General features: G+C 45.4%; 1 protein-coding gene across 2 annotated transcripts in view; it reads right to left on the bottom strand.

Annotated features, from left to right (window-relative positions):
• LOC130201776 (latent-transforming growth factor beta-binding protein 2-like) overlaps positions 1–24,267 on the bottom strand; it is an 88,689-nt gene that overhangs the window by 49,007 nt on the left and 15,415 nt on the right. The window contains exons 3-5 of one of the 2 annotated variants that reach the window (XM_056426885.1): positions 20,734–20,995; positions 4,388–4,614; positions 2,561–2,734 (exon numbers count right to left, since the gene is read on the bottom strand). In XM_056426885.1, the coding sequence (XP_056282860.1) occupies positions 2,561–2,734; positions 4,388–4,614; positions 20,734–20,995 (663 nt within the window). Of the gene's footprint in view, positions 1–1,290; positions 1,372–2,560; positions 2,735–4,387; positions 4,615–20,733; positions 20,996–24,267 lie in introns of those variants that run through there. The other variant, XM_056426886.1, reaches the window with a different exon arrangement.

Genomic DNA, 24,267 nt, shown 5'->3' with positions numbered 1-24,267 from the left:
TCGATCGGGTCGGTCAAAAGTCACAAACAGGTCAAAATCTTTTTCTTCGCAGAAAAAGTATTGAATGAAACCGAATCGTGGTTGATGGGGGATTTATTATTTATAGGGGGACCAGTTGATTAGATTTGGGATCGATCGGGTCAAGGTCAAGGTCAAAGGGTCAACAGGTCAAAATCTTTAAAAAGAAAAAAATGATGAATCGCATGAATGCATTGATGATTTTGGATTATTGTATTATTATCCAGTTGACTGAATTTTTTGGATCGATCGGGTCAAAGGTGTCAAAAGGTCAGTCAAAGGTCATGAAAAATGTAAAATGTTCTGAAATTTGGTGGGATGATTGGTTGTTATCCGAGACCATTTGATTAGATTTGATTGATTTTGGGATCAATCGTCAAAGTCAAAGGTCAAGGAAAGGTTTTTTTCTTTTTTACCATACATTTTTTTTTTTTGTTGGCATGCAATGCCAAAATGTTCATAATTTTCATAATTCAATGCCCAATCTTGTGATATGCGAAGGTATGCGCTCTACCGAGTGCCCATTCTAGTTCTGATATGTTTGACACAGTGAAAAACAGCCTGGGGTCAAATTGACCCCAAAGAACACCGACATTAAACATTGAATGGGGTCAAATTGACCCTAAGGTAACAGGAGCGTTAAAGTAAGTGTTGTACACAATGTGCGTATCAAGGGAGCCTGTTATAATTATCCAGCCGGATTTTACTGCATCGCGTACCGAGCATAACAACAGATGAGATAACTGTTTGCTGTCCACTCGACATTCCTCGACGAATACGCACACCCAAGAAAATAACAGGATGCTATCCTAAAAAGAGAGCGATCTCTTTTTAACGCACTCTTCAACACACGCTTTTGCATAATGAAGGGAGATTTCTACAGACTGAAATCGGGCCATGAAAACAAACCCGCTGCTCAGGAAGACGTGGAGGTGCCAGGAATGTAATCGCGGGGAAGTTCCTCTGCCAGGACGCTGAAGTGTTTGGAATATGGACGCCATGTTCTAAGACCCATTAATGGGCACAGAAATCCGCAACCTCAACCTGTTTATAAATTCAAAAGTCAGCTAAGTCCTTCGCAAAGAGCCTTCAGTGAAGGTCGGCTGCATGTTTGTGTGTCGGTTTGCGTTTGCATTTATGTGAATGAGAGGACTTGTATGTGTGTGTGTGGTATGTGCACCCTCTAATCCACAAGTAGTAATTAGTTTGAGCCTTAGCTGGACCCTTAAAACCGATGAGAACACTAAGAAACATGCCGGGGTACAACCTTACCCTCGGCATTGAGCGCACAGTCCCGTCCCATGGATACTCCTGCGTGAATTTGGAGCGAAGCCCCCCCGGATAAATGAAAAGTTTAATGTAATCCCTAAAAAATCCTGTTCATGCTGCTACTCTCTCTCTCTTTCTGTCTCTCTTTCTCCTTTTTCATACGCTCCCGCTCTCCCAGGGAGCACGTAAAATGGTTAACGGCAGGGCCGACCGCGAGGTGTAAACCGCAAAGAGATGGGGCTAAGTGTTGGGAGCGTGGGACCACCAGCTCCACGTGTGTGTGTGTGAGGGGGAGATTAGCCCCCTATCACAGGGCTCGCTTTTAATCTGGTCTAACCCCGTCCCTCCAACTTTCCCTCTCTCTCTTTCTCTTTGACAGTGAGAGTTTTTAGCACAGCTCTCAGCTTTAATCTCCACCACTCAGCCTCCTCTTTGAGGAACAAGCAGCATGCCGCTGGAAACCCATTTCGGTCAAGCTCACCCAATAAAAAAAGAATGAGACAGTAGGACGGAGACACGGGGGAAGTGTGTGAGAATCAGAAAGCATTGACAGAGAGGCGAAGAAGAAGAAAATGTATGACAGAATACAAGAACTAGAATGGGCACTCGGTAGAGCGCATACCTTTGCATATCACAAGATTGGGCATTGCATTATGAACATTTTGGCATTAGTTGCATGACAATTGGATAAAAATTTACCGTGCTATGGTAAAAAGAAGATTTGGACCTTTCCATGACCTTGACCTTTGACCCAATTGATCCCAAAATCTAATCAAATGGTCCCCGGATAATAAACAATCATCCCACCAAATGTCATGCGATGCAAGAATATTTTGACCTTTTCATGACCTTGACCTTGACCTTTGACCCGATTGATCCCAAAATCTAGATTAATAACCAATAATCAATAATAAATGTCATGATGTCAGAAGATATTGACCTTTTTCATGACCTTGACCTTTGACCCGATTGATCCCAAAATCTAATCAAATGGTCCCCGGATGATAACCAATCATCCCACCAAATGTCATGCGATGCAAGAATATTTTGACCTTTTCATGACCTTGACCTTGACCTTTGACCCGATTGATCCCAAAATCTAGTCAACTGGTCCCCGGATAATAACCAATCATCCCACCAAATTTCATGCGATTCGGTTTAATACTTTTTGAGTTAGGCGAATAACAAGCATACAAATAAATACGCGGCATTTTCAATGCGAAGGTAAAGATACGGGTTCGTTATAATCAGAGGCCCCGGAGTTGACACTCACAGAGTCGAAAGCCCTGGTTCTTTGGGGACTGCTGCTGCGAGTTCTCGCTGTAGACCGTGGTGATGTCGCCCTTCTCACAGCTGTTGTAGCAGCGCCCGCCGCTGCACACCCGCCGGCACAGCATGGGCGTGAAGACGATCTTGATGCGGTCCAAGTTGGAGGTGAGGTTTGCCCCTGGAAGACACACACACACACCAGGGTGAGAAGGAGGCGCGGCGGAGACGGGCTGGAGAGGAGCTGCATCCTTCCCCCTTCAGCCTCACTGCGACACGCTCCCCGCCCGGGCCGTCGGAGGTTTATAAAGCGCGCCGACGGCCGCAGCTGAATGAGCGATGTGCCACGGGCCGGCTAACGGGGGAAAGAATACCATGAAGTGTCGGGCCAGCCTCCAAGCCCGTTGTCTCTCAGGTGTCTTGGATGTCTGTATGTACGAAGGAGGCAAAGAGAGCTGGAGTGCAAGTTCACGTTGTGTCATGTCGGGAAGCTGTTCAACAGACTTTCTGTGCTACACGGCAAAATAAAGAAGAAGAGAAGCTTGATGCTGAAGTGGTGAAGGGAGAATACAAAATGAGGGAAGATCACGTTTATTTTTGTCGCGGGTTCAGCGGCTGTCATGCCAGAGAGGTGACAGGGCAGATTCCCCAAAACACACACTCCTCTCAACAGATCGTGGACCAGCAGAGCACACACACACACACACACACACACACACACACACACACACACACACACACAGACACAGACACACACACACACACACACACACACACACACACACACACACACAGACACAGACACACACACACACAGACACAGACACACACACACACACAGACACAGACACACAGACACACACACACACACACACACACAGACACACACACACACACACACACACAGACACACACACACACACACACAGACACAGACACACACACACAGACACACAGACACACACACAGACACACAGACACACACACACAGACACAGACACACACACAGACACACACACACACACAGACACACACACACAGACACACACAGACAGACACAGACACACACAGACACACACACACACACAGACACAGACACACACACACACACAGACACACACACACACACAGACACACACAGACACACACACAGACACACACACACACACACACACACACACACACACACACAGACACACACACAGACACAGACACACACACACACACAGACACACAGACACACACACAGACACACACACACAGACACACACAGACACAGACACACACACACAGACACACACAGACACACACACACACACAGACACACACACAGACACACACACACACACACAGACACAGACACACACACAGACACACACACAGACACACACACACAGACACAGACACACACACACACACACACACACACAGACACAGACACACACACACACACACAGACACACACACACACACACAGACACACACACAGACACACACACACACAGACACACACACACACACACACACACTGTGTGGAGCTGTTATGTCAGACGTCTGTCTGTCTGGTGTGATGCAGCCGACAGGAAGGGGGGGGGGGGCAGTGGGAGAAGGGAAGTGCAGTCAGGGACGCTGCCAATTCTTTCCTTGCGGTTAATGTTCCATTCGACGACGACACCATGCATGTGCACGTGTGTCAGCGAGCCTCTGTTGATCGTGTTTGTTTTCACGTGGCGAAGGAGAGCGGGAAAACATAAGCGTGCGTGTAAAGTGAGAGTCGATATCCGTTTTGTGGCACTCGTTTTACGGTGTGATGGACATGCTTCTTCTTTCTTACCTGCAGGTGATAATGCGTTGTTGAACTGCCCGGGCAGCTGGCTGCCGCCGCTCGGCCTGTGCGCGTTGCGATGCCTGTGACCGTGCCAGTTCCTGCGCTCGCCGCCGTGGCCGTTCGGCAGATTGTTGGACGTTATGGGCCTGGAGGATGACGGGTAACGCTTCACAGTGCGGGAGGTCCCAGTCTGTTGAGGGGAGGAGTCAGGGGGTCCCCGTCTCACCTGGGTCCTGTCAGTCACAACAGCACAAGACTATAATAATAATACAGTTTTTGTCCGTTGCTTGAACACTATAGACACATGCTTAAACCAAAATAACATAACTTGAAGTTGTTGTTACTATACCTTAAACAAAGTGTAACCATACCTTAAACAAAAGCGCTGCTTTGCACTTTAGTTGCAATTCTGTAACACACTTGCTCCTTTCTGCAACACACTTGCTCCTAGACACTACACACTATTTCATACATAAGACACTTAGTTCAAAAATGAAATCTCAGGGTACCATTGGGAAAACACCTCTATACAAAATACAACACACATTGGTTAATTGAAAAGACATAGACACACCTGAAAACACTTACTGACAAAACTGAACACCAATCAGCCAGCTACAAAACATTTTGTTACAGAGAATCTTGGACATGGATGGAGCTGCCCAGCCGCATAAATGTATTTACATTGACGAGGCTGGATTCAACCTTTGCAAAAACAGACAACGGGGACGTAATATAATTGGCCAAAGGGCAATTTTGGCACGTCCCGGGGCAGCGCGGGGGAAACATCACATTGTGTGCTGCCATGAGTCTTCGAAGGCTACTGCACCATCATGCCAAACGGGGTCCCTACAATGCGCAACACATATTCACATTTATAGATGCACTTCATGATGTAGTTGTACAGGATGGACCAGAGCAGCCCAGGTTTGTTGTTGTCTGGGATAATGTTAGTTTCCATCGGGCTGCTCTGGTCCAGAACTGGTTCACCAACCATGATCAATTTGAAGTTCTGTACTTGCCCCCTTACTCGCCATTTCTAAATCCTATAGAGGAATTATTTTCCGTTTGGAGATGGCGCGTATATGACCGCCAACCACATGCCCGTATGCCTCTTCTGCAGGCAATGGAACAGGCCTGCGGAGACATGGAGGTGAGGTCAATCCAGGGATGGATTCGCCACACAAGGGGATATTTTCCCCGATGCTTAGCGAGAGAAGACATTGCTTGTGATGTTGATGAGATCCTGTGGCCAGACCCCAACAGACGGCAGGATCCATACGCCCACTTGTGCACAATTGTGTTTTTCTGTGTTTACAGTAGTGTATTGTTTGTTTTATTTTTGATTTAACTAAATGTACTGCACTGGAAAATATACTAATGTAATGATTTTGAATTCAGTATTTAATTTTTTTGGTTGTTGTGAAAATATGCCCTCTATGGAACTGAATATAAACATTGAAAACAAAAGACGGCAGTTTTTTATATTAAGTAGACTAGTGTGTTGCTGCTGATCTGAAAGTGTATTCATATGATGCAAGTGGGCATCATTTTGTCATCAGTGACATTTTGACAAAGGATTGTTAGGTTTTGATAGCAGAGTTTCGATTTGACATAGATGTGAATGGTTTATTTCCCAGTGTGGTGTCTTCTTTGCTTGTGTGTAGAGTTTTGACACAATGAGCCAAATTTAGCAAAATGTGTGTAAGCAATAGGCAAAAACTGTAATACATTTATTTTATAAGGCGCCTTTCAAGGCACTCAAGGTCGCCGTACAGCACATTAAAAACAGTTCAAGGAGGGACACAATTTTAAAAAGCAGAACAGTTAAAAAAGCAGAACAGTCTGCAGCAGAGGGGAACAAGTTAGGCATAGGCCTGCCTCAAAAGTTGAGTTTTGAGGTGGGTTTTGAATAAAAAGATTGAGTCCATGTTCCTGATGTCAGGGGGGAGGAGCTCCAGAGGGGCAGAGCGGCTCAAGGCTCTTGACCCCGTGGTGGTCTCAGGTCGATGGAGGAGGCCGACCTGAGAGACCGGGTGGGGATGCTGATTTGGAGGAGGTGAGACAGATATGGAGGGGCGAGGTATAAACTATATACGATAAACATATGACGCTGATATCCCACACATATCCACACTAACAATCAGCAACATATGTGCATCCCTGTGAAATCCATTTCAGTGTGGTCAGTGTCTGCAACAGAAAATAATATTCCAGCAGGACAAACATTATGTCTTAGGTCATCGCTTTGCTTAATTGTATTTTGAAGATGAGACGCAATGATTTGGAAGTCATTTAGTTTTAATCACATTAATAAGACCATATAATTATTTAAGCACACAGGCTTTCCCAACTAACATCGGCTGTTAAGCCGCAGAGTCGTCACCCTTCCTGATTAATGAAAAGATTCTGTTTGGCATTAAAGCCGTCTTGCAAGAGAAGATTTCCAGGCATCCAAAGGGAATAAGACTCACACGTCCCAGTCTGATCCGCTTGCCTCAGAGAAAAGTGTGAGATTAAACACATTAGACCGTTTCCATTCAGACTACAGAATGTATTTCATCACCCGCGGTGTCTGCTTGACTAGATTATGAACTCCCTGTTCAGTCTGACTCTGGCCAACCGTGGAGTAAGGTCCCGAGTGTTGCTCAGGAGGAAGTATTAAAACTAGGGTCGAAGAACAAAGCTTTTCCGGGCCTTCTTATTTTTTTATTTACCGGTGAGCATTTCATTTGGGTCAATTATTGAGTCTGTGTTGCACGACCTGGAAGCTGAGCTCATGTGAGCGACCTGGGGGAGGCGCGCACCTTTCGGACAGGCAGGCAGGAGACCGGCCTGCCTCGGCTGCGGGGGTGTCGGGACGCTTGGCGAGTGCTGAGATTCAGAAAAGACATCTGGATCCCAGGAGAGCGAGAAAAAGATGAACCATGCCGCGGAGATCAGAGGAACACGTCTACAAAGCACACCTGTGGCCCTGTAAAGTGGAGGCTGTAATCAAATCCCAAATTACCTATTTACACACTGAATCAGCTCTGTCAAACACACACGCACACACACACACACACACACACACACCCTCTCCCAGCTGTGCTAGATATAGCACAAGCCTATGCATGTCCCTTTATTCACAATCCACATTCATGGACACGAGATGAAAAGGGGAAAAGGGAGACAAACATTTGATAATGGTCTCTCACGTCATCTGTTCAAAAGACAACAGGCAGCCAACAGCTGCTCACCCAGATCCTGAATCTCCAGGGCGGGTCCCAGGGACAGGATGTGACACTGGGAGACAAGAGGTGCTGGTGTCAAGCTGGCAAGGATTTACAGGGGGGGGCTAACCCAGCTAAACGGCCCGCTCCAGATTACGATCGGCTTTTTCCATCCCCGGACTGTGACACCTGGCCCGCAAGCATCCTGCTTCCTGCTTCCTAGGCCGAGATGTCACTCGTTCTGTCTCTATTCGCTGTCAACGGCAAAGTGACTTCCTCCCATCACGAGCTCACCGCTGCCCTCTCTGCCTGCAGATCAGATCATCGTTAGGAACTTCAAGGCCTCAGCGATCCGAGGAGCCCCTCCCCCGCCTTGTTCCGGGTGACTTGAAAGCAATTTTGAAGAGACCTCTGCCAAGATCACGCGGAACACGGTCTGACCATCGGATAGGAAGCGCGTTGGGTCCCACATGATGGACATACAGTTTTAATGACGTGATGTGCGGCGCTGATAGGACATCCGCTGCGTGAGCATGTGGTACAAAGACAGAATTGAGGCAAATTAAATAGGAGAAATATGTTGAGTTTATAAATTGTGTCATTCGTATCCTCTTCCGATCTATCTCTCGGAAACAAAGTGAATACAAGTATTTCCAAAAGGTTGTATATACATCACCAACGGCCAAATAAAAATCATTATGAACACATGTTGAAATCATGAGGCCAAACCATTTAGATACTTGGATTACATTAGAAAGATTCCCTTGCATGCAAAGCGATGCTTAACCGGGTCTTGCACATGATTTATTCTGTATTATTTCATGTTTATAACATGTGCTCAACAACTACATTCAAAGACAAGCAATCAGTTCTATCGCACCAATAAGTCTCCGTCCAAGCACTTGATCAAAGTGTGTATACCTGACAGCGGCAGAGGCCTCGTACTGAGACATAAAGCCATTGGCGCTGTCCACCTTCACTCGTCATCGCTCACTTCATGTCGGGAAAGCCGTTAGAACCGAACCTCATCGCGTTTGAGGAAAGTGACGGCCAAGATTTGACACGATTGTGCATGAAACAACTGTAAAGCGTCCAATGTGTTGCAAAAGTATTATTTGGCACTCGGCCGCTACATATGTTTGAACTCATTGCGGCAGTACGACATGAATATTCACGCTCGTGAAGGCATGACAGGCAGCGTCGTGGCGGTTCCAGCCGACCTCCTGACCCAAATGAGCTGCAGAGGAGGCCAGACAGCTCAGTCAAGCCAGCACAAAGAACTGGAGGAGAGTTAAAACGTCTCCAAACCCTCTGATCTCTGGGCGTCTGCTGACGCTGAATCGCACTCGCGCTGGAAAACAACAATTCCCATCATCCCAGTGGGGACTGCCTTCTTTCTTATATAGACAAAGACATTCTGGATTTATCTGATGATCCTGGTCACCTAAAACATTCATCCACACACACACACACACACACACACACCTACACACGCGCCCAGTGACCCAGATCCTCTTGAGTTGTTTACATCTCAAAGCGTCTCCGTAGCCCACTCTGCATGACGAGGCCGGAGCAGTGTTTATCTGAAGCACTGCACGGTAACGTATGGCCCACAGCTGATTCATTCACAGTTCAGTCTCTGAAGGTGCTTTCAGTATCTTCTCTCTCTCTATAAATCTCCATAAGAATTAAAGTATATTTGTCACTTACGACTAATGCGTTTCAGTCGGAGAGCCTAGCTTTTCAGGGCTTAGGATGCCAAGTAGGTCGGAAAGGATTGCGAACCGCTCGAAGCTCAGCACGAGTCTACCTCGGCGAAGCTCATTTTTCATTTTGATTTGTTTGAGAATACCAAAGTCCGAACCCGCATCTAATGGCTGGGATTGCTGGCTTACGGCAGCTAATGCAGAACATAGACTGATATGAGGAGCGGTGGCTGGATGTGGCCATTTGGCTATGAACACACTGTCTAAACAAGAGCGCCTGACAGCAGGCAGAGGTGTCTGGCATGAGCGTCCCCGTCCGGGTCACACGGCACAACCCCAGAGCTCCCAGCCTCGTCACTGCAGCGTCCCGTCTCGCTCCTCTTCGCGTTGGACTGAACGTGGCCTTCAGAGCGACGAGCGGCAAACCTCAGTGAGTTTACGACCAATCGACACGAGAGTCTCTGCAGAAAACCAAGTCATTATTCTTTTTATTTATACAAAATGTTTAATGGTTCTATTTACGTCTTTCCATTGTGGAGCGTCAGCCCAAAAAAAACTATTACGTAATAACTTCGGATAATTAGAGCAATTTGAAGGCTACTTGGTAAATGTGAAAGTAGATTACAGTTTACACACATTCATCTCATTCACAGTGAAGACCATCGCTCATTTCAAAGGTCAAACGTGCAGATCATCGGTGTCACGGGCGGGAACGACAGAAAAATAGATCTTCCGATCTGTTGTAAGTGTTCCCCATCAAATGGCAATAAGGAGATTCAGGATATCCATGGAGCCCAAAGACTTTACAAGAATACGATATGGTAATGCGAGAGATTTGTCCTTTGCTTAAAACTCAACAACAGATGGCGCTTCACATTTCACAGACTCAATCACACACGGTTGAAACGCGCCCCAGGAGATGATATTCCAGAACAGCAGCAAAGACATACACACTTGACTCTTGTTCATGTTTTGCTCTCCAAAGCCCGCCATTGACTATCATGTAGCTAGGAAAAGAGGCAAAGATATTGCCATCGGCTGCCAAGCAGAATTCATGTTCCAATCATGACTTGTTCGCGACAGAATTGGACGAATTACTAATCGGACATTTTAGGTCTATTTAGTTTGTACTTTCGGGGAGTTTTCCCATGTTTTGATCTACCTATCACGGACCACAGGCAAAGAAGGAACACGTTTAAATCCGAATTTAACAGCGTTGGTGTATTTTAGGAGGTGAAATAATGAATCTTGCACCCAGTAAGTGCACCAAACCATTTGCAACACCAGTGGTCAAACCCCACTGTGGTCATCCGTGGTCATACATTCCTCAGGCTTTATGCAGAACGCCCTCATCCATTCATCATTCACCACTGAGGTCCCTGTGTATTTCTTTCAATAAAATCCTGAGGTTTCAACCGCTTAGCAAGCACCCATAAACGTAATATCCATCCCTAAGGGCCTTTTCATTATGCTGTTGTTGTGTGTTTCTCATAGCAACAAGGCCATGCAATGCATGGTGGTGAAGTTCGTGAATTCAACAATAACTCAACACCAGCCTCTTGCAAATTAAAGTCACCCTAAATCACATTTGAAACTTGAATAATGAATGAATAATTAGTGAGAATAGATGAAAAATACAAATGATGACATTGTGTCCGAATGCTCCGTGGGAAAAGTAGTTCAACATTGCCAGTAGTGCCAGTAGTCCAATGCATCCTATACTATGAACGAGGAATAACAAAAACACACCTAGTCACAGAAACATGTGCAGCGTTTAGCGATAAGACCGTTTCTCCTGAAACAAGGACGAGTTCTTCTCACATACGCAGCATGCAGCCAAACATCAGCGAGCAATTAAGGCCCGGTCTCTCTTTGATAACATCTCCCGTCATCACGACTTGGATAATTGTGGGTCCCGGGAGAATAATTCCCCTTGTGAAAATCTGGGTGTGTCTGAGGGCTTATCGCAACAGCCACCGAGGCTGGATTAAATAATGTTCTCTCTGTCTGGACGGCCTTCCAGGAATCTCGCTAGTAGCAGCCAGACCCTGGGTGAAATGAATTACGGTCGGGTTGGATTGATTCAGAAAGCTTTTTCTCTCTCGCCCCCCTGGGCATGAGGCTTATATTAGAGCAACAACTGGGCCTATTGCAGCAAAGGTTCTTGAAAAATTGATTTAGCAAAGACTTTTATTTGGATCAAGAGCTGCACAGACAAGCGAAGAGGTCATGTTCCACTTAATTGTACGGCTTTAGCTTCCCTTCCTGCCTGCATGAAAGTACATTTTCTCTAAATGTAACCTCACTGAGGTTTTCGGTCACGACGTGATCAGAACGTACGACTCCCGCCGTCGACTCGGTGACAGGCCAAAAGCTGTGATACGGTTTCCTTTTCTTCTCCAGGGGGCCAGCAGCAGTGCCAACCTGTCTGTCCTCACCTCAGCATTTATAATGTGGGCTTTTCAAGCTCAAAGAAACCCAAAAGGACCTGTTGTGGTCGGAAGCAAAGCGGTCTGGTCGCTGTGGTTCGGGAGCCAGAATCAAAAAGCCTGGAGACATGGAGAGCTGAGAGGCGATTCAATACTCTCCAGTTCATTGGAGTTGCTCTGATCATTCACTTTGCAAAATGCCACAAGACGTGAGCAGGAAGAGCCGACTGGGGCTACGCCGGTGCGCTGGTCACTGTCACGTGTCAGAAGGCTCTGACGGGAAGCCAACGAGGGTTTCCCATAGGAGGCGTGATCAAGGGAATCGTTGTCCCGGTCTGCAACGTTGGGTTTCAAAGCAATTCAAACGTTACCAGAGGTACACAGGGACAGGGTTCTTACACATTGTGACCAGTGGATTTCCATGAGTTTTCCAGGACTTTAAACCAAATTTCCATGACCAAACTGAAATCTCGGTATAAACATGAACATTTTTGAAAATGTTGCGTATTGAGTGCATACGCTGGCTTATATTTTGAGCGTCTTTCTTTAAAAAACGTATTAATTATTTCAAACTCGGCGTAAATGAACATGTGATTATAACACATGTCCATGACTTTTCCCAAACTTTTATGATTTAAGTCTTTTCCATGACTTTTCCAGGCCTGGAAATAACCATTTAAAAATTGCCATGACTTTTCCAGGTTTTCCATGACCGTACGAACCCTGCAGGGAACACAAAGGAAACATGCAGACATGAAGAAGGCCGACACAAAGTTGAGCTTTGATGTCTGAATGTTAGAGAAGAGACGTGCACGTGTGTGACGTGTATCTGTACCCCTAGTGGTGCTGCACGGCCATAGCGCTTGCTTATTCATGCTTTCAACCCCCGTGCCCCATATCTGGGCGATGAGTCCGATTGACGCGCTCTCCATGTGCCTCAGCCACAGAGCTGGAGTGCATCCGGGGATAGACGCCCCTCTTCCTGCGGCTGCCGCACAGCGTTCGCGCGACAGCTGCATCTGCGCAATCCTGTCTGATGAGAAGAATTTGGCTGCAGACGGCGAGCCTGCTGGCACCGCGGCCCGGAGAGCGTGTTTCGGATGGGGCTTTGGAGAGTTGGGATGGAGGGAGAGAAAGACATATCTGTCCCACGCTGAGTTCTCTATGGTCCTTTGTTCCCTCTGGCCTAGCAGGAAGCCAAACACTCATGGGACTCGTTTGTGTTTGTAGAAAAGAAACACAGCAACTCTTCCTGGCCTGGATCAGTCAATATCGTTGTGGTGAGCTCGCTCACATAAAAAAAAAACGACAGTGCATTCAGACGCGCTTATTACGAGACGCGTGCCAAATCAATCTTGTTTAATTGTCATAAATTATGCAGAAATCCAACGTTTATTTCCCTTCTGTAGAATGTGGAGAGTTCACCTGAGGACAAAGTGACCTCCACAGCCGAGTTTGCGCTTGACCCGTTGACCCACAGTAGCAGAGGTACACAATATTCCCCCCTCAACACTTACAAAACTGTGGCAGAGGATGTCCAAGCGTGCTCCGGAAAGCCCAATCCCAATCATATCACAAGTGACAACACACAATGGAGCAGGGATCAGGCTAAAGGGAAGGTTGCATAGCACCACAACGCCACACAAACACTCAGGCAATAAGCAGAACGCCAGTTAGCCTGACCTCATTCAGGTTCGTTCCCAGTCTCCCCACGCAGGGATACAAATCACAGCTCGAGACACGCTGTCATCGGCCCGGTTCAGAAGCGAAATAGAGCTCCGTTCAGGAGAGAGCGGCGCATGCAACCTGTGGGAATCACCCTGCACTTTAACCCCTCTTCTCTACTTCAAGCCGACTCGTCGTCTGCAGGCCTCCTCCGGCAGCGAAACACGAGGGAGACAGGAGGAGGATTCTGGACACGTCGTCTTTGAGTAGCAAAGCAGACCAGGCGGTACAGTGGGGAAACTTCCCCAGGCACAACGGTATATAATATACACTACCGTTCAAAAGTTTGGGGTCATCCAGACAATTTTGTGTCTTCCATGAAAACTCACTTTTATTTATCAAATGAATTGAAAATTGAATAGAAAATATAGTCAAGACATTGACAAGGTTAGAAATAATGATTAATAGTTGAAGTATTAATTTTGTTCTTCAAACTTCAAGCTCAAAGGAAGGCCAGTTGTATCGCTTATATCACCAGCATAACTGTTTTCAGCTGTGCTAACATAATTGCACAAGGGTTTTATAATCAGACATTAGTCTTCTAAGGCGATTAGCAAACACAATGTACCATTAGAACACTGGAGTGATAGTTGATGGAAATGGGCCTCTATACACCTATGGAGATATTTCATTATAAACCAGACGTTTCCACCAAGAATAGTCATTTACCACATTAACAATATATAGTGTATTCTTGATTAATGTTATCTTTATTGAAAAAACAGTGCTTTTCTTTGAAAAATAAAGACATTTCTAAGTGACCCCAAACTTTTGAACGGTAGTGTGTATGTTAGTCTTACAAACACACATACCTGATCAAAGACAAAAGCATCACGAATTATGAGATGGGAAGCTACTGTGGGATTCGTGCTACTCTTTAAATTTATTATCCTCTTAACTGAGTTACGAGAATCTCGTTGAGCGAGTTTCCACTCCCGCCTTCCAACTTTTATGATTCTATTCAAGTTTCGGAACAGTCCAAACCTCAGATTGTTGATATTGTAAAAACAATATTTTTCTACAGGTGGTGAGGTCACTGAGCAGTTAGTCTGACCAGTCATGGATGATGAACATGTAGAACTTCCACTCTGACCACAGCTTCCTCTGAGAGGCGGCGGCCGCGCGGCTCTGTGCGAAGCTTAGAGTCAACAAGACGTGGCCGCCGGCGCTCACCGGGAAAACAGGGACGACATGAACAGTTAACGCGGAGAACCTTCCGCTCCACGTCCCCGGCTGCTTTTGTTTTATCGTCAACGACGCGATAAGTTACTGTGTGTGACCAAATTTGTAATCAGCAACGACATAAATGTGCCAAACATTGAGCCTTTGGATTTACACTACCGTTCAAAAGTTTGGGATCACCCAGACAATTTCGTGTCTTCCATGAAAAATCACACTTTTATTTATCAAATGAATATAAAATATAGTCAAGACATTGACAAGGTTAGAAATAATGATTAATATTTGAAATATCAATTTTGTTCTACAAACTTCAAGCTCAAAGGAAGGCCAGTTGTATAGCTTATATCACCAGCATAACTGTTTTCAGCTGTGCTAACATAATTGCACGGGTTTTCTAATCAGACATTAGTCTTATAAGGCGATTAGCAAACACAATGTACCATTAGAACACTGGAGTGATAGTTGCTGTAAAAGGGCCTCTATACACCTCTGGAGATATTTCATTATAAACCAGACACTTCCACCTAGAATAGTCATTTACCACATTAACAATGTAGAGAGTGTATTTCTGATTAATTTAATGTTATCTTTATTGAAAAAACAGTGCTTTTCTTTGAAAAATAAAGTCATTTCTCAGTGATCCCAAACTTTTGAACGGTAGTGTACACGTGAAACATTTAAAATAGAGAACCAAATAAACCCCTCGTCTGCTGATACCGACTCGACTCTCTTTCCCCCAGATTCTAATTCTGTGCGTCACGGCGTGGACTCATTGCTTCACATCGTTACCAATTCCAGTTGTAACATATCACTCAGGAACTTTGACCTTAAACAACAACTCCAACTCCAAACTCCAGCCCACGACTAGAATAATTACCTCTCTTCGTGATACATTCCAGTTATACAAACCTACTGAGTGTTTAAGTCAGTGGTCCCCAAACTAAGGCCCGCGGGCCGGTAACAGCCCGCCTGCACATTTGGCCCGGCCCCCTGAACAATACCAGAGACGTATTAAAAAAAAAATTCAGTCTGGCCACGCAAATCCTAGACTAGTCGCTGTCAAATAGAACGTGTGAAGATCCCGGAAAGGGTTATTAATATTTGGTTATGTGTGGCTTTCTGGAAAACAATAAATGTTTACATTTAGACAACGATTTAGGCAACGATCGTCACACTTTCTCTGTTACAAACTGACCCCGGCCCCAATCAGAGAAGGGAAAAGTTATGTGGCCCTCACAGGAAAAAGTTTGGGGACCCCTGGTTTAAGTTCTGCATGCAGAGTCCCAGTAAAGCTATGTTGTCCAGGTAGCTGCCGACAGCTGTCCTGAGAGTGACGACGTAACCGAGGGAGACGGCCTGCTAACCGCACACACATCCTGCTCGGCCCCGCTCGGCTTCCTGCAGTGGAGCGACGTCAGGGCGGGGATGGCGTGGCTGTGGAGTTGAATGAAGGACTCATAGGAGGTGCTGAATACTTCCTCTGTGCATTATCACAGTGTTCACGGCTGGCCCTGACCTTCATACCGGGAGCCGACAGCCTCGCTGTGATCTACAGGGTCTCGTGCTGACAGGGACAAGCCTTCCACTGCTGCTGAGCTCAGCAGGAAACGCTGGTTTACAGTAAATCGCATTGGGTCAGAGGAGGAAACAGATATTTGTTTGCCAGCTGCGTATAGGATGTAACGCTACCTACTTTTTGATTTTACGGTTTTAATCCAACAGAACAGGCGGCTGGGACATTTGGGACACAGTTGAAATGGACAGAGGCGAGATGGAGGGCTGGATACAGGATTACAAGGTGAGGTAAGGAGTTGTATTCCCACGTCCCACAAACCCACTGGCTTCCTCATATGTTTTGTCCATCCCAACAAGACTTTTATTCCAGGCTGTCAGTCATAAATGTGCTAGATTCATTCAGTAGGACTATTCAGGAAATAGTTTTTTCTCTAAAATAACTTTTCAGGAGGCGGCTGTGCCCAGACAGGACTGACTACATGGCAGTCGTCAGGAGATTTCAGAGAGAGAAATTCCATCCGAGTGAGATGGACGGATTGGTCCCCGAAGGTTTGCCTTGAGAAAACTGCAAATTAACATTAAATATGAAACGCAATTACAATGGAATCAGATTTCAAAGCGTCTTTTGTGTCATTAACAACTTGAAACACACACTACTTTGCAGATGGCGCCACACCTCTCGCTTGACATCGCGATTGTTGGGAAGGCACAAAGCTGGACCTCCAGTTCTCATGCTTTCAAACCACGGCCAGAGTTACCTGGCAGGGTTCGTACGCATGTTGACCGATGGAATTCCAGGACTTTTCCATGACTTTAAACCAAATGTCCATGACCAAACTGAAATCTCGGTGTGTACATGAAAACTTTTTGAAAATGTAGTTTTCAAACAATGAGAATTACAAAGCATACAATAAACCTTAAATGAAACAAATGAATGAGAGACAATAGTTTGATTAAAAGAATAAACATTACTATACATGTTTATTCTTAGAAACACTTATATAAATGTTTATTCTTTTAATCAAACTATTATCCTTTATGTGCAAATCTGTTTGGATTTGGCCTATGCCAGCTTATAATTTGAGTCTTCCTTTAAAAACATATGAATTATTTTAAACTCGACGTAAATGAACATGTGAATATAACACATTTCCATGACTTTTCCAAAACTTTTGTGATTTAAGTTTTTTTCCATGACTTTTCCAGGCCTGGAAATTACCATTTTAAAATTCCATAACTTTTCCAGGTTTTCCATGACCGTACGAACCCTGCATGGTAGTTAACAACGCCTACTTAAGTGAATAGTCACACTTGTCCAAAAGCTCTATGGTAGCTCAACACCTTATCTAAAAAGCCTGAGTCTCGCCACACTAGATTGAAGTGCTGGCCAGTTGAAAATTAAATTAAGTATAATCTTCACCGACATGTTGACAATTCTCGTAAAATTTACCACGGACACGTTCCCGTGTGCACGCAGCGTGATTTCACAGCTGAGTCCACAGCTGATGTCTCTATCCTCATCACGACACCTCGCTCAGCAGAGCAGATTAGTTTCTCTCTCTCTAATTGATGTTTTCTCTTATTATCGTTGTTTTTGTTCCCTCCCTCCTTGCCCGTCCCGCTCCTTCTCCGCACTATTTCTTGTTCTTGGCGCCTCTCGACAGACCGGGTCAGTAACAGGGTGCCGCTGACATAACAAGCCGAGTCCGCTCCAAGAAAGACATATACGGCACCTCACACCTTCTCCAGAAGACATCAATTAAAGAACACTGGAGCTGCGTGTACAGGGTGGTGTTTTCCCCCTCAATATATTAGCGGGGGCAAAACCAACACGATCTATCTGTCTGTCCTCCCCACTCTCTTATTACTCCTTAATTAAGCTTTGGCCCCGGGGTTGTCTCTCTTTCTGTGACCTCACATTACGAGCGCTTCTCTGGCTTCGGAGACAGTGGAACCTCAGTCCGACACGTGAAACCGAGAGTTGCGTCCACCGCTTCTCCAGAGGGAAGACCGATCCACCCATAAAAGATGATTCTGGGCCGAGAGAATGCAAAAAATGTGGAGCAGTTCACGAGGGCTGAGCTTCATCTGTGTGTGACACAAACACTCCTGCTGGACGTGCCAATGGAAGAGAGTCAAGTATTTAAACAGTTCTTTGAACAATGTTGAAAACAAGAAATGTTATTATCTTGGCTGAGGGCTTTTATTCGGTCCTGCCAATTTCAGTGAAATATGTTGGTTACAAGAACACATAATTCGATTAGGATGAGCTGCATGCTTGGAAATGTTTCACTCCAACAGAGGGAAATGGCTCCTATTGAACTCTTTACAGCACCTCTTAGTCCGTTTCGGCAAAAACACGAGCGCACAGTCATAGTGCGGGGGCAGCTGTGACTCAGGCACGCCGCCCGTCTCTTCGCTGCGTTAAACCCGCGGTCTCGTCTCCTTTGATTTGTCCCAGATCTGTGACTCAGGACGCAAAAATGTCCTGTGAGTCAAGAACAAAGACAACATATGCATCACAAGTGTGCAGTCCGCAAAGGTCCTGCGTCGGTTAGAAGATTGACGACAAGTCCAATATAATAGTTTTGGGAAGGAGGACATATATAAAAACTCTTTCAAGAACCATCTGCCAAAACATTTATAGGAGACTTTCATCGAGCTACCACAAACATGTGGACGGCTCATCCAGCGTAATTATATAACACCAACAAAAGCACAAGCGACTCAAGAGACCTCACAATTAGCAGCAGGAGCACCATCACTGTCAGATGTAATTGAGAATGTTTACGTGGTATTGGTGGAGAGAAATTACCCAGAAGACAAACCGGCTAAAAAGTTAAAGATGACCTCAGCGGCCAAACAATTTTTGTTTGCACTTTAACAGACTGGGAGTGGATTAGAAAAACACTGGGCCTGAACCCAGAATGGAGCAGGATTTGACAAGATGAGTCTAAACCTGTAAGTAATAACGATCCATCAAAACTCCTCCCGGAAACAATTACATACGTTCAACATCCTTGATCAAGAATATACGGTGATTCTAGCCATGGTAAAGTGATTAATCAAACCCAAAAGTTATTCCAACGCGATTGGAACTAAAACAGTCATGGATTAAGAGCCGAGACACAGTTCCTGTCTGATTAGCCGTTTTGGGAGAGTTCGCTGAATGCACTGAAGGAGGCCTATTATTATTATTTGGATATATTATCGTCACAGTTATTCCAATAAATCAAAGAAGAAAGTGAACCTGAAGAGAAATATAATAGCAAAGCTCTAATTTCACAGCAAATAGAATGGGTTAATACTCCTGTCTGGTACATCAGGCTATAAGTTCCTACATTTCACAGATTTATCCTGATACCTTGTCAGGCAGATGGCTTCAGCTGCATGCAAATGTGTTTTACTTTGAGTGTATTCAAGATTTCACATATGAACCCGTTCATCTAGTTTGATTTATCGCGGCGATAAACTTAACCAGTGTTGAACGGGAGCTTCATGAACTTTAGATCAATTCTAATAGCGCAGTTTGTCAATTTGTTTTTATGTGAGCATGTTTTTTTGCAAACAGAAAACACAATATGGTGTAAGTACACGCTGAGCAAGACGCTGTTAGACGACCAGAAGGTTAAAATAGACTTTCATGAACTCAAAACACACGATGAGAGTGAATACTCTGCTTTGTCTTCATTTGTTTTCATTAAACAGGACCATCATTTACTAAATGAAACATCATTCTGCATTGAAGAAGAAGTAAAACTATTCAATCGAAACCATAAACTCACATTCACGTGTACTGAGGTAATAAATAAAGTGGGGAGTCTATGAGTCATTTTCTCATAGACTTTTATACAATCTGACTTTCCCCCTGCTGGCCATCAGAGGGAATGCAGGCTTCTTTCAGAACACGAGTTTATCGGCCGTTTCAGACCCAAATCTCCGGCTGTGGTTCATCTTTCAGCAGGACTGACAATGTGGATCAGGAGATATAAACAATGCTCATGTTAGAAGTTTAAGTTTTATACGATTTTTACATGTTTAATGTGCTCAAAATAAAAGTTTAAAAAGTGGATTAAAGAATCGCTGAGGCCGAGTGCAAACTATACGAGTAGAAAGGCCTGGTCACTTTAACCCTCCTGTTGCCTTAGGGTCAATTTGACCCCATTCAATGTTTAACCCTCCTGTTACATTTACATTTCCTAACATATTTTACCCTCGGGGTCAATTTGACCCCAGCAATTAAAACCTCCAGAAAATTATTAGAATTAATATTGTTTCCCAAGTTTAAGTGTGAGGTACTTTATGTTTGTTTGTTGACTACCTAAATAGCCCTTTAAATATATAAAAAAGTTGATATTTCTTATATGTTTGACCCGAAAGAACACCGACATTAAACATTGAATCGGATCAAATTGACCCTAAAGGTAACAGGAGGGTTAAAACAGCTGGATGAATGAATCCAAATGTCTGGACTGGTGTGAGGGCACCATCATTTAAAGTTGATCCATCCTTATTTGGCAACGCTGTGAGTCTCCTCCTGGCTATAAAGAGACGGGACAAGGAAGCACAGCTGCGTCACTTACACGGGCTGTCTGGGGGTCGCAGGTCGCGGGGTCTGGACCTTGGTGGTATCGATGGCCTGCCTTTCCGAGGGCCTTCTCCGCGGTTGGTCTTTCTGGAAAGGGTTGGTCCCCGGTTGAACGCGCTTCAGAGCGCCTCCATCGCGGATGTACACCTGCTCTGGAGTCACCTCCTCGCAGCGGGGCCCCTGGAAGCCTGAGCGACACACACAGGTCTGCGGCCGGCTGCAGGAGCCCCGGTTCTGGCAGGGGGGCTGGCAGTCGGCTGAAGAGAGAGCACAGATGGAGGTCAGGATTTCAGCGGGTCATGTTCCAGCATGCGTCCCCCCCCCCCCCCCCCCCCCTCCTATGAAGAAGCAGGAGCAGTAGCAGGAGGAGATCCCTGATCTCAAAACCGGAGCTCACTTTAAATTGATTCAATCACGGGGCCATTAGTCGAAATGTTCAACCCACCCTGTCCTTTCCACTCAGCAGAGAGAGCCTGGAGGGGCTGTCATGTTGAATTTCACTTGAGTCTTTAACTGCCCTGGTTAGACGAAATGTATATGATCACTCACATTAAATCCTGTCCTAGGAGGTAAAGCCTATACTCCGGGTTCATGGCTCGGTTTAGTGTTCCTATACAGAGTGATTTCCTAAAAATATCTTTCGTCACTGATCTAGAATCCAGCGTGTGCTTTCACTGTAACACAGGAAGCTTCAAAAGGCAATAAAAGTAAGAGGTCATAAAAACATGAGCGAATGGGAAAAACTGAAGGCCAACTGTAAATAGCGGACACTTCATCAAAGAAATGGCCTGTATGTTTTTATTTGAAAAACAAACTCCAATTTTAAGCGGCTTACTGTACTTAAAAGACGAATGCGTGCACAACGCGTATCAATAGTCTGCGAATACGCAGCGCTGAGGTCATTTTGTGGTCATGGAAAAAGAATAATCGCCGTCACTCTAAAAGTAAACAACCTCTCATCTCGTGACACGAATGCACGTCGTAGACGGCACTCGAGGATTTACGACATTGTCCTCAAACGGTAAATCAGGCCGCCGGTTCGGTGGCGGCTAAAGCAAACAGGGCCGTGGAATGCTATTGACACAGATGCTGTGGACACTGACGGATCGCAGGCAGGAACGCTGCCACAGCTCTTGGCGGGGAGCAGCGCTGGCAGCCGGAGAGAGGGACCCACTGGGTGCGAACGGCGCTCTACCTGCTGCACGCTTCCTGTTATTCTGCTCGGGCTCCGGGAGCCACTTTGTGTTGCTTCTCTGAGTGAAAGCACACCGGACCCTGAACATGTCGAACGAGATGACGCCGGTTCGAAAACCGGAGCGACGCAGGAAAAAACACGAGAGCGTCAAGACCAGGGGTCCCCAAACTGTTTCCTGTGAGGGCCACATCACTTGTCCCTTCTCTGATGGGGGCCGGGGTCAGTTTGTAACAGAAAAAGTGAGACGATCGCAGGGGTGCCTACATGTAAACATGTATTGTTTTCCAGAAAGCCACATAACCAAATATTAAAAACCCTTTCCGGGATCTTACCTAAACTTTTGGCCATTATTCCGTTCTATTTGACAGGGGCTAGTCGAGGATTTGCCTGGCCAGACTAAAGAAAAATACAAAAATAAACTAGAACGGGCACTCGGTAGAGCGCATACCTTCGCATATCACAAGATTGGGCGTTGAATTATGAACATTTTGGCATTAGTTGCATGCCAATTGGATAGAAATTTACCGTGCTATGGTAAAAAGAAGATTTTGACCTTTTCATGACCTTGACCTTTGACCCGATTGATCCCAAAATCTAATCAAATGGTCCCCGGATAACAACCAATCATCCCACCAAATGTCATGCGATTCAAGAAGATGTTGACCTTTTCATGACCTTGACCTTGACCTTTGACCCGATCATCCCAAAATCTAATCAAATGGTCCCCGGATAATAACCAATCATCCCACCAAATTTCATGCGATTCGGTTTAATACTTTTTGTGTTATGCGAGAAACACGCATACAAATAAATAAGTAAATACACGGCGATCAAAACATAACCTTCCGCATTTTCAATGCGAAGGTATTCAGTCTCTGGTATTGTTCATGGGGCCAGGCCAAATGTGGAGGCGGGCCTTATCCGGCCTGCGGGCCTTAGTTTGGGGACCACTGGTCAAGACTTTTATTTTCTACAGACCACAAAGAAAGTCAAATCAAAGCGCTGGAGTTTCAGTTTTCTCACATCGTGACGCACGCTAATTGAAAGACCACGACATGACTGTATAAAGAGGAAAAACTACAAATTGAGTTTTATCTATCAGACGATCTCCCCTCTCTTCAAATTCACTCAATCATTTCATTTTAACCTCTCTCAGGAAAATGTAGCCCCCTTTTTTTTTTGATGAAGCATCCACATTGAGAGAAATGCGGTTGTGGATTTGTATAACCTGTTATGTGATCCGTATTCTCCATCAAGGGATAAAATAGGAATAGCCTGAGCTCTGTTTGGCGAGGAGTTAAATCCATCATCTGACTCAAGTACAGGTTGGCAGGGTGCCAGCGCCTTGTCCGGAGTCTGCTCAACTTCAAGTTTGGGGATGAAGCGGCGGATCAAATAAGCCACGGATTCCTGTGTCGTTGTGCTGCAGGGGAAGAGAGTGTGAGAGGGCGTTCTTCAAATAAACCGTCTGAGTTGAAATGAGAAACGGCGTTCGTGGCTGGCTGGAATAACGTGTTGGATGCACCGACCCGTTCCAAGCTGCGAGGCCACAGAACTGACACCGGACGAACATGTGGCCTGTGCTGGGGGATGAAGGAGACAGGTCAGTGACTCCGGGCCAGACACGAGCCCCACGTGAAGCCCGCTGCCTGCCCGTCTCCGGGCCTCTGGGCCGGTGAACACATTGTCGCAGTAATTGCTGTCATGCAGATTCGTCTTGCACATCATTAAAACTAATTGGCTCACATTCCTTCCATTTTCACAAATATGCGCCGCAATTATTACTTTGCGAGAATAATAAAAACGGGAAATAAAAGAGGAGAAACGGAACACATTCCTGACATTACCGCTTCAGCCTTAATTATGCGTCAGACTGACTGTTTTGGGGAGATTGTGTCCGGATCCAGTCATCTTGAAAATAGGAGACTGTAGTTGGCAGCTTTGAAAAAAATAATAAAACACTTTTAATATGGGCTAAAATATATTGTGAGCTTGAGGTCTGTGTAGCTGTTCTCCTTCCAGTCCTGTAAAAGCAAAGGTACATTAGAACAGTTTAACAAGGTCTAAACGTCTGAATCCGATGTTGGATCCAAGAATCCGTTATTCTCCAAAAAGCATTCACTTGGGAAGTAATCAATCAATAAGTTATTACTGTTGTCAAAGTTTCTCGGTTGGATTTGAGGCAATCACACAGTAATTATGAATGCGTATTAAAGCGACCCCAGGGGCTTTATTGAGGTTGTCCATCACTGCTCTCGTGGGTTAGTTACCTGTTACAAGCTTCGGCTTGCGTGTGCGTGTATATCTCGGTAAAATCTCGTTCCTCCACTGGAC

Source organism: Pseudoliparis swirei, chromosome 11, assembly GCF_029220125.1.
Source record: "Pseudoliparis swirei isolate HS2019 ecotype Mariana Trench chromosome 11, NWPU_hadal_v1, whole genome shotgun sequence".
In the NCBI taxonomy this organism is placed as follows: domain Eukaryota; kingdom Metazoa; phylum Chordata; class Actinopteri; order Perciformes; family Liparidae; genus Pseudoliparis; species Pseudoliparis swirei.
This window is presented reverse-complemented; position numbering and strand designations above follow the sequence as displayed.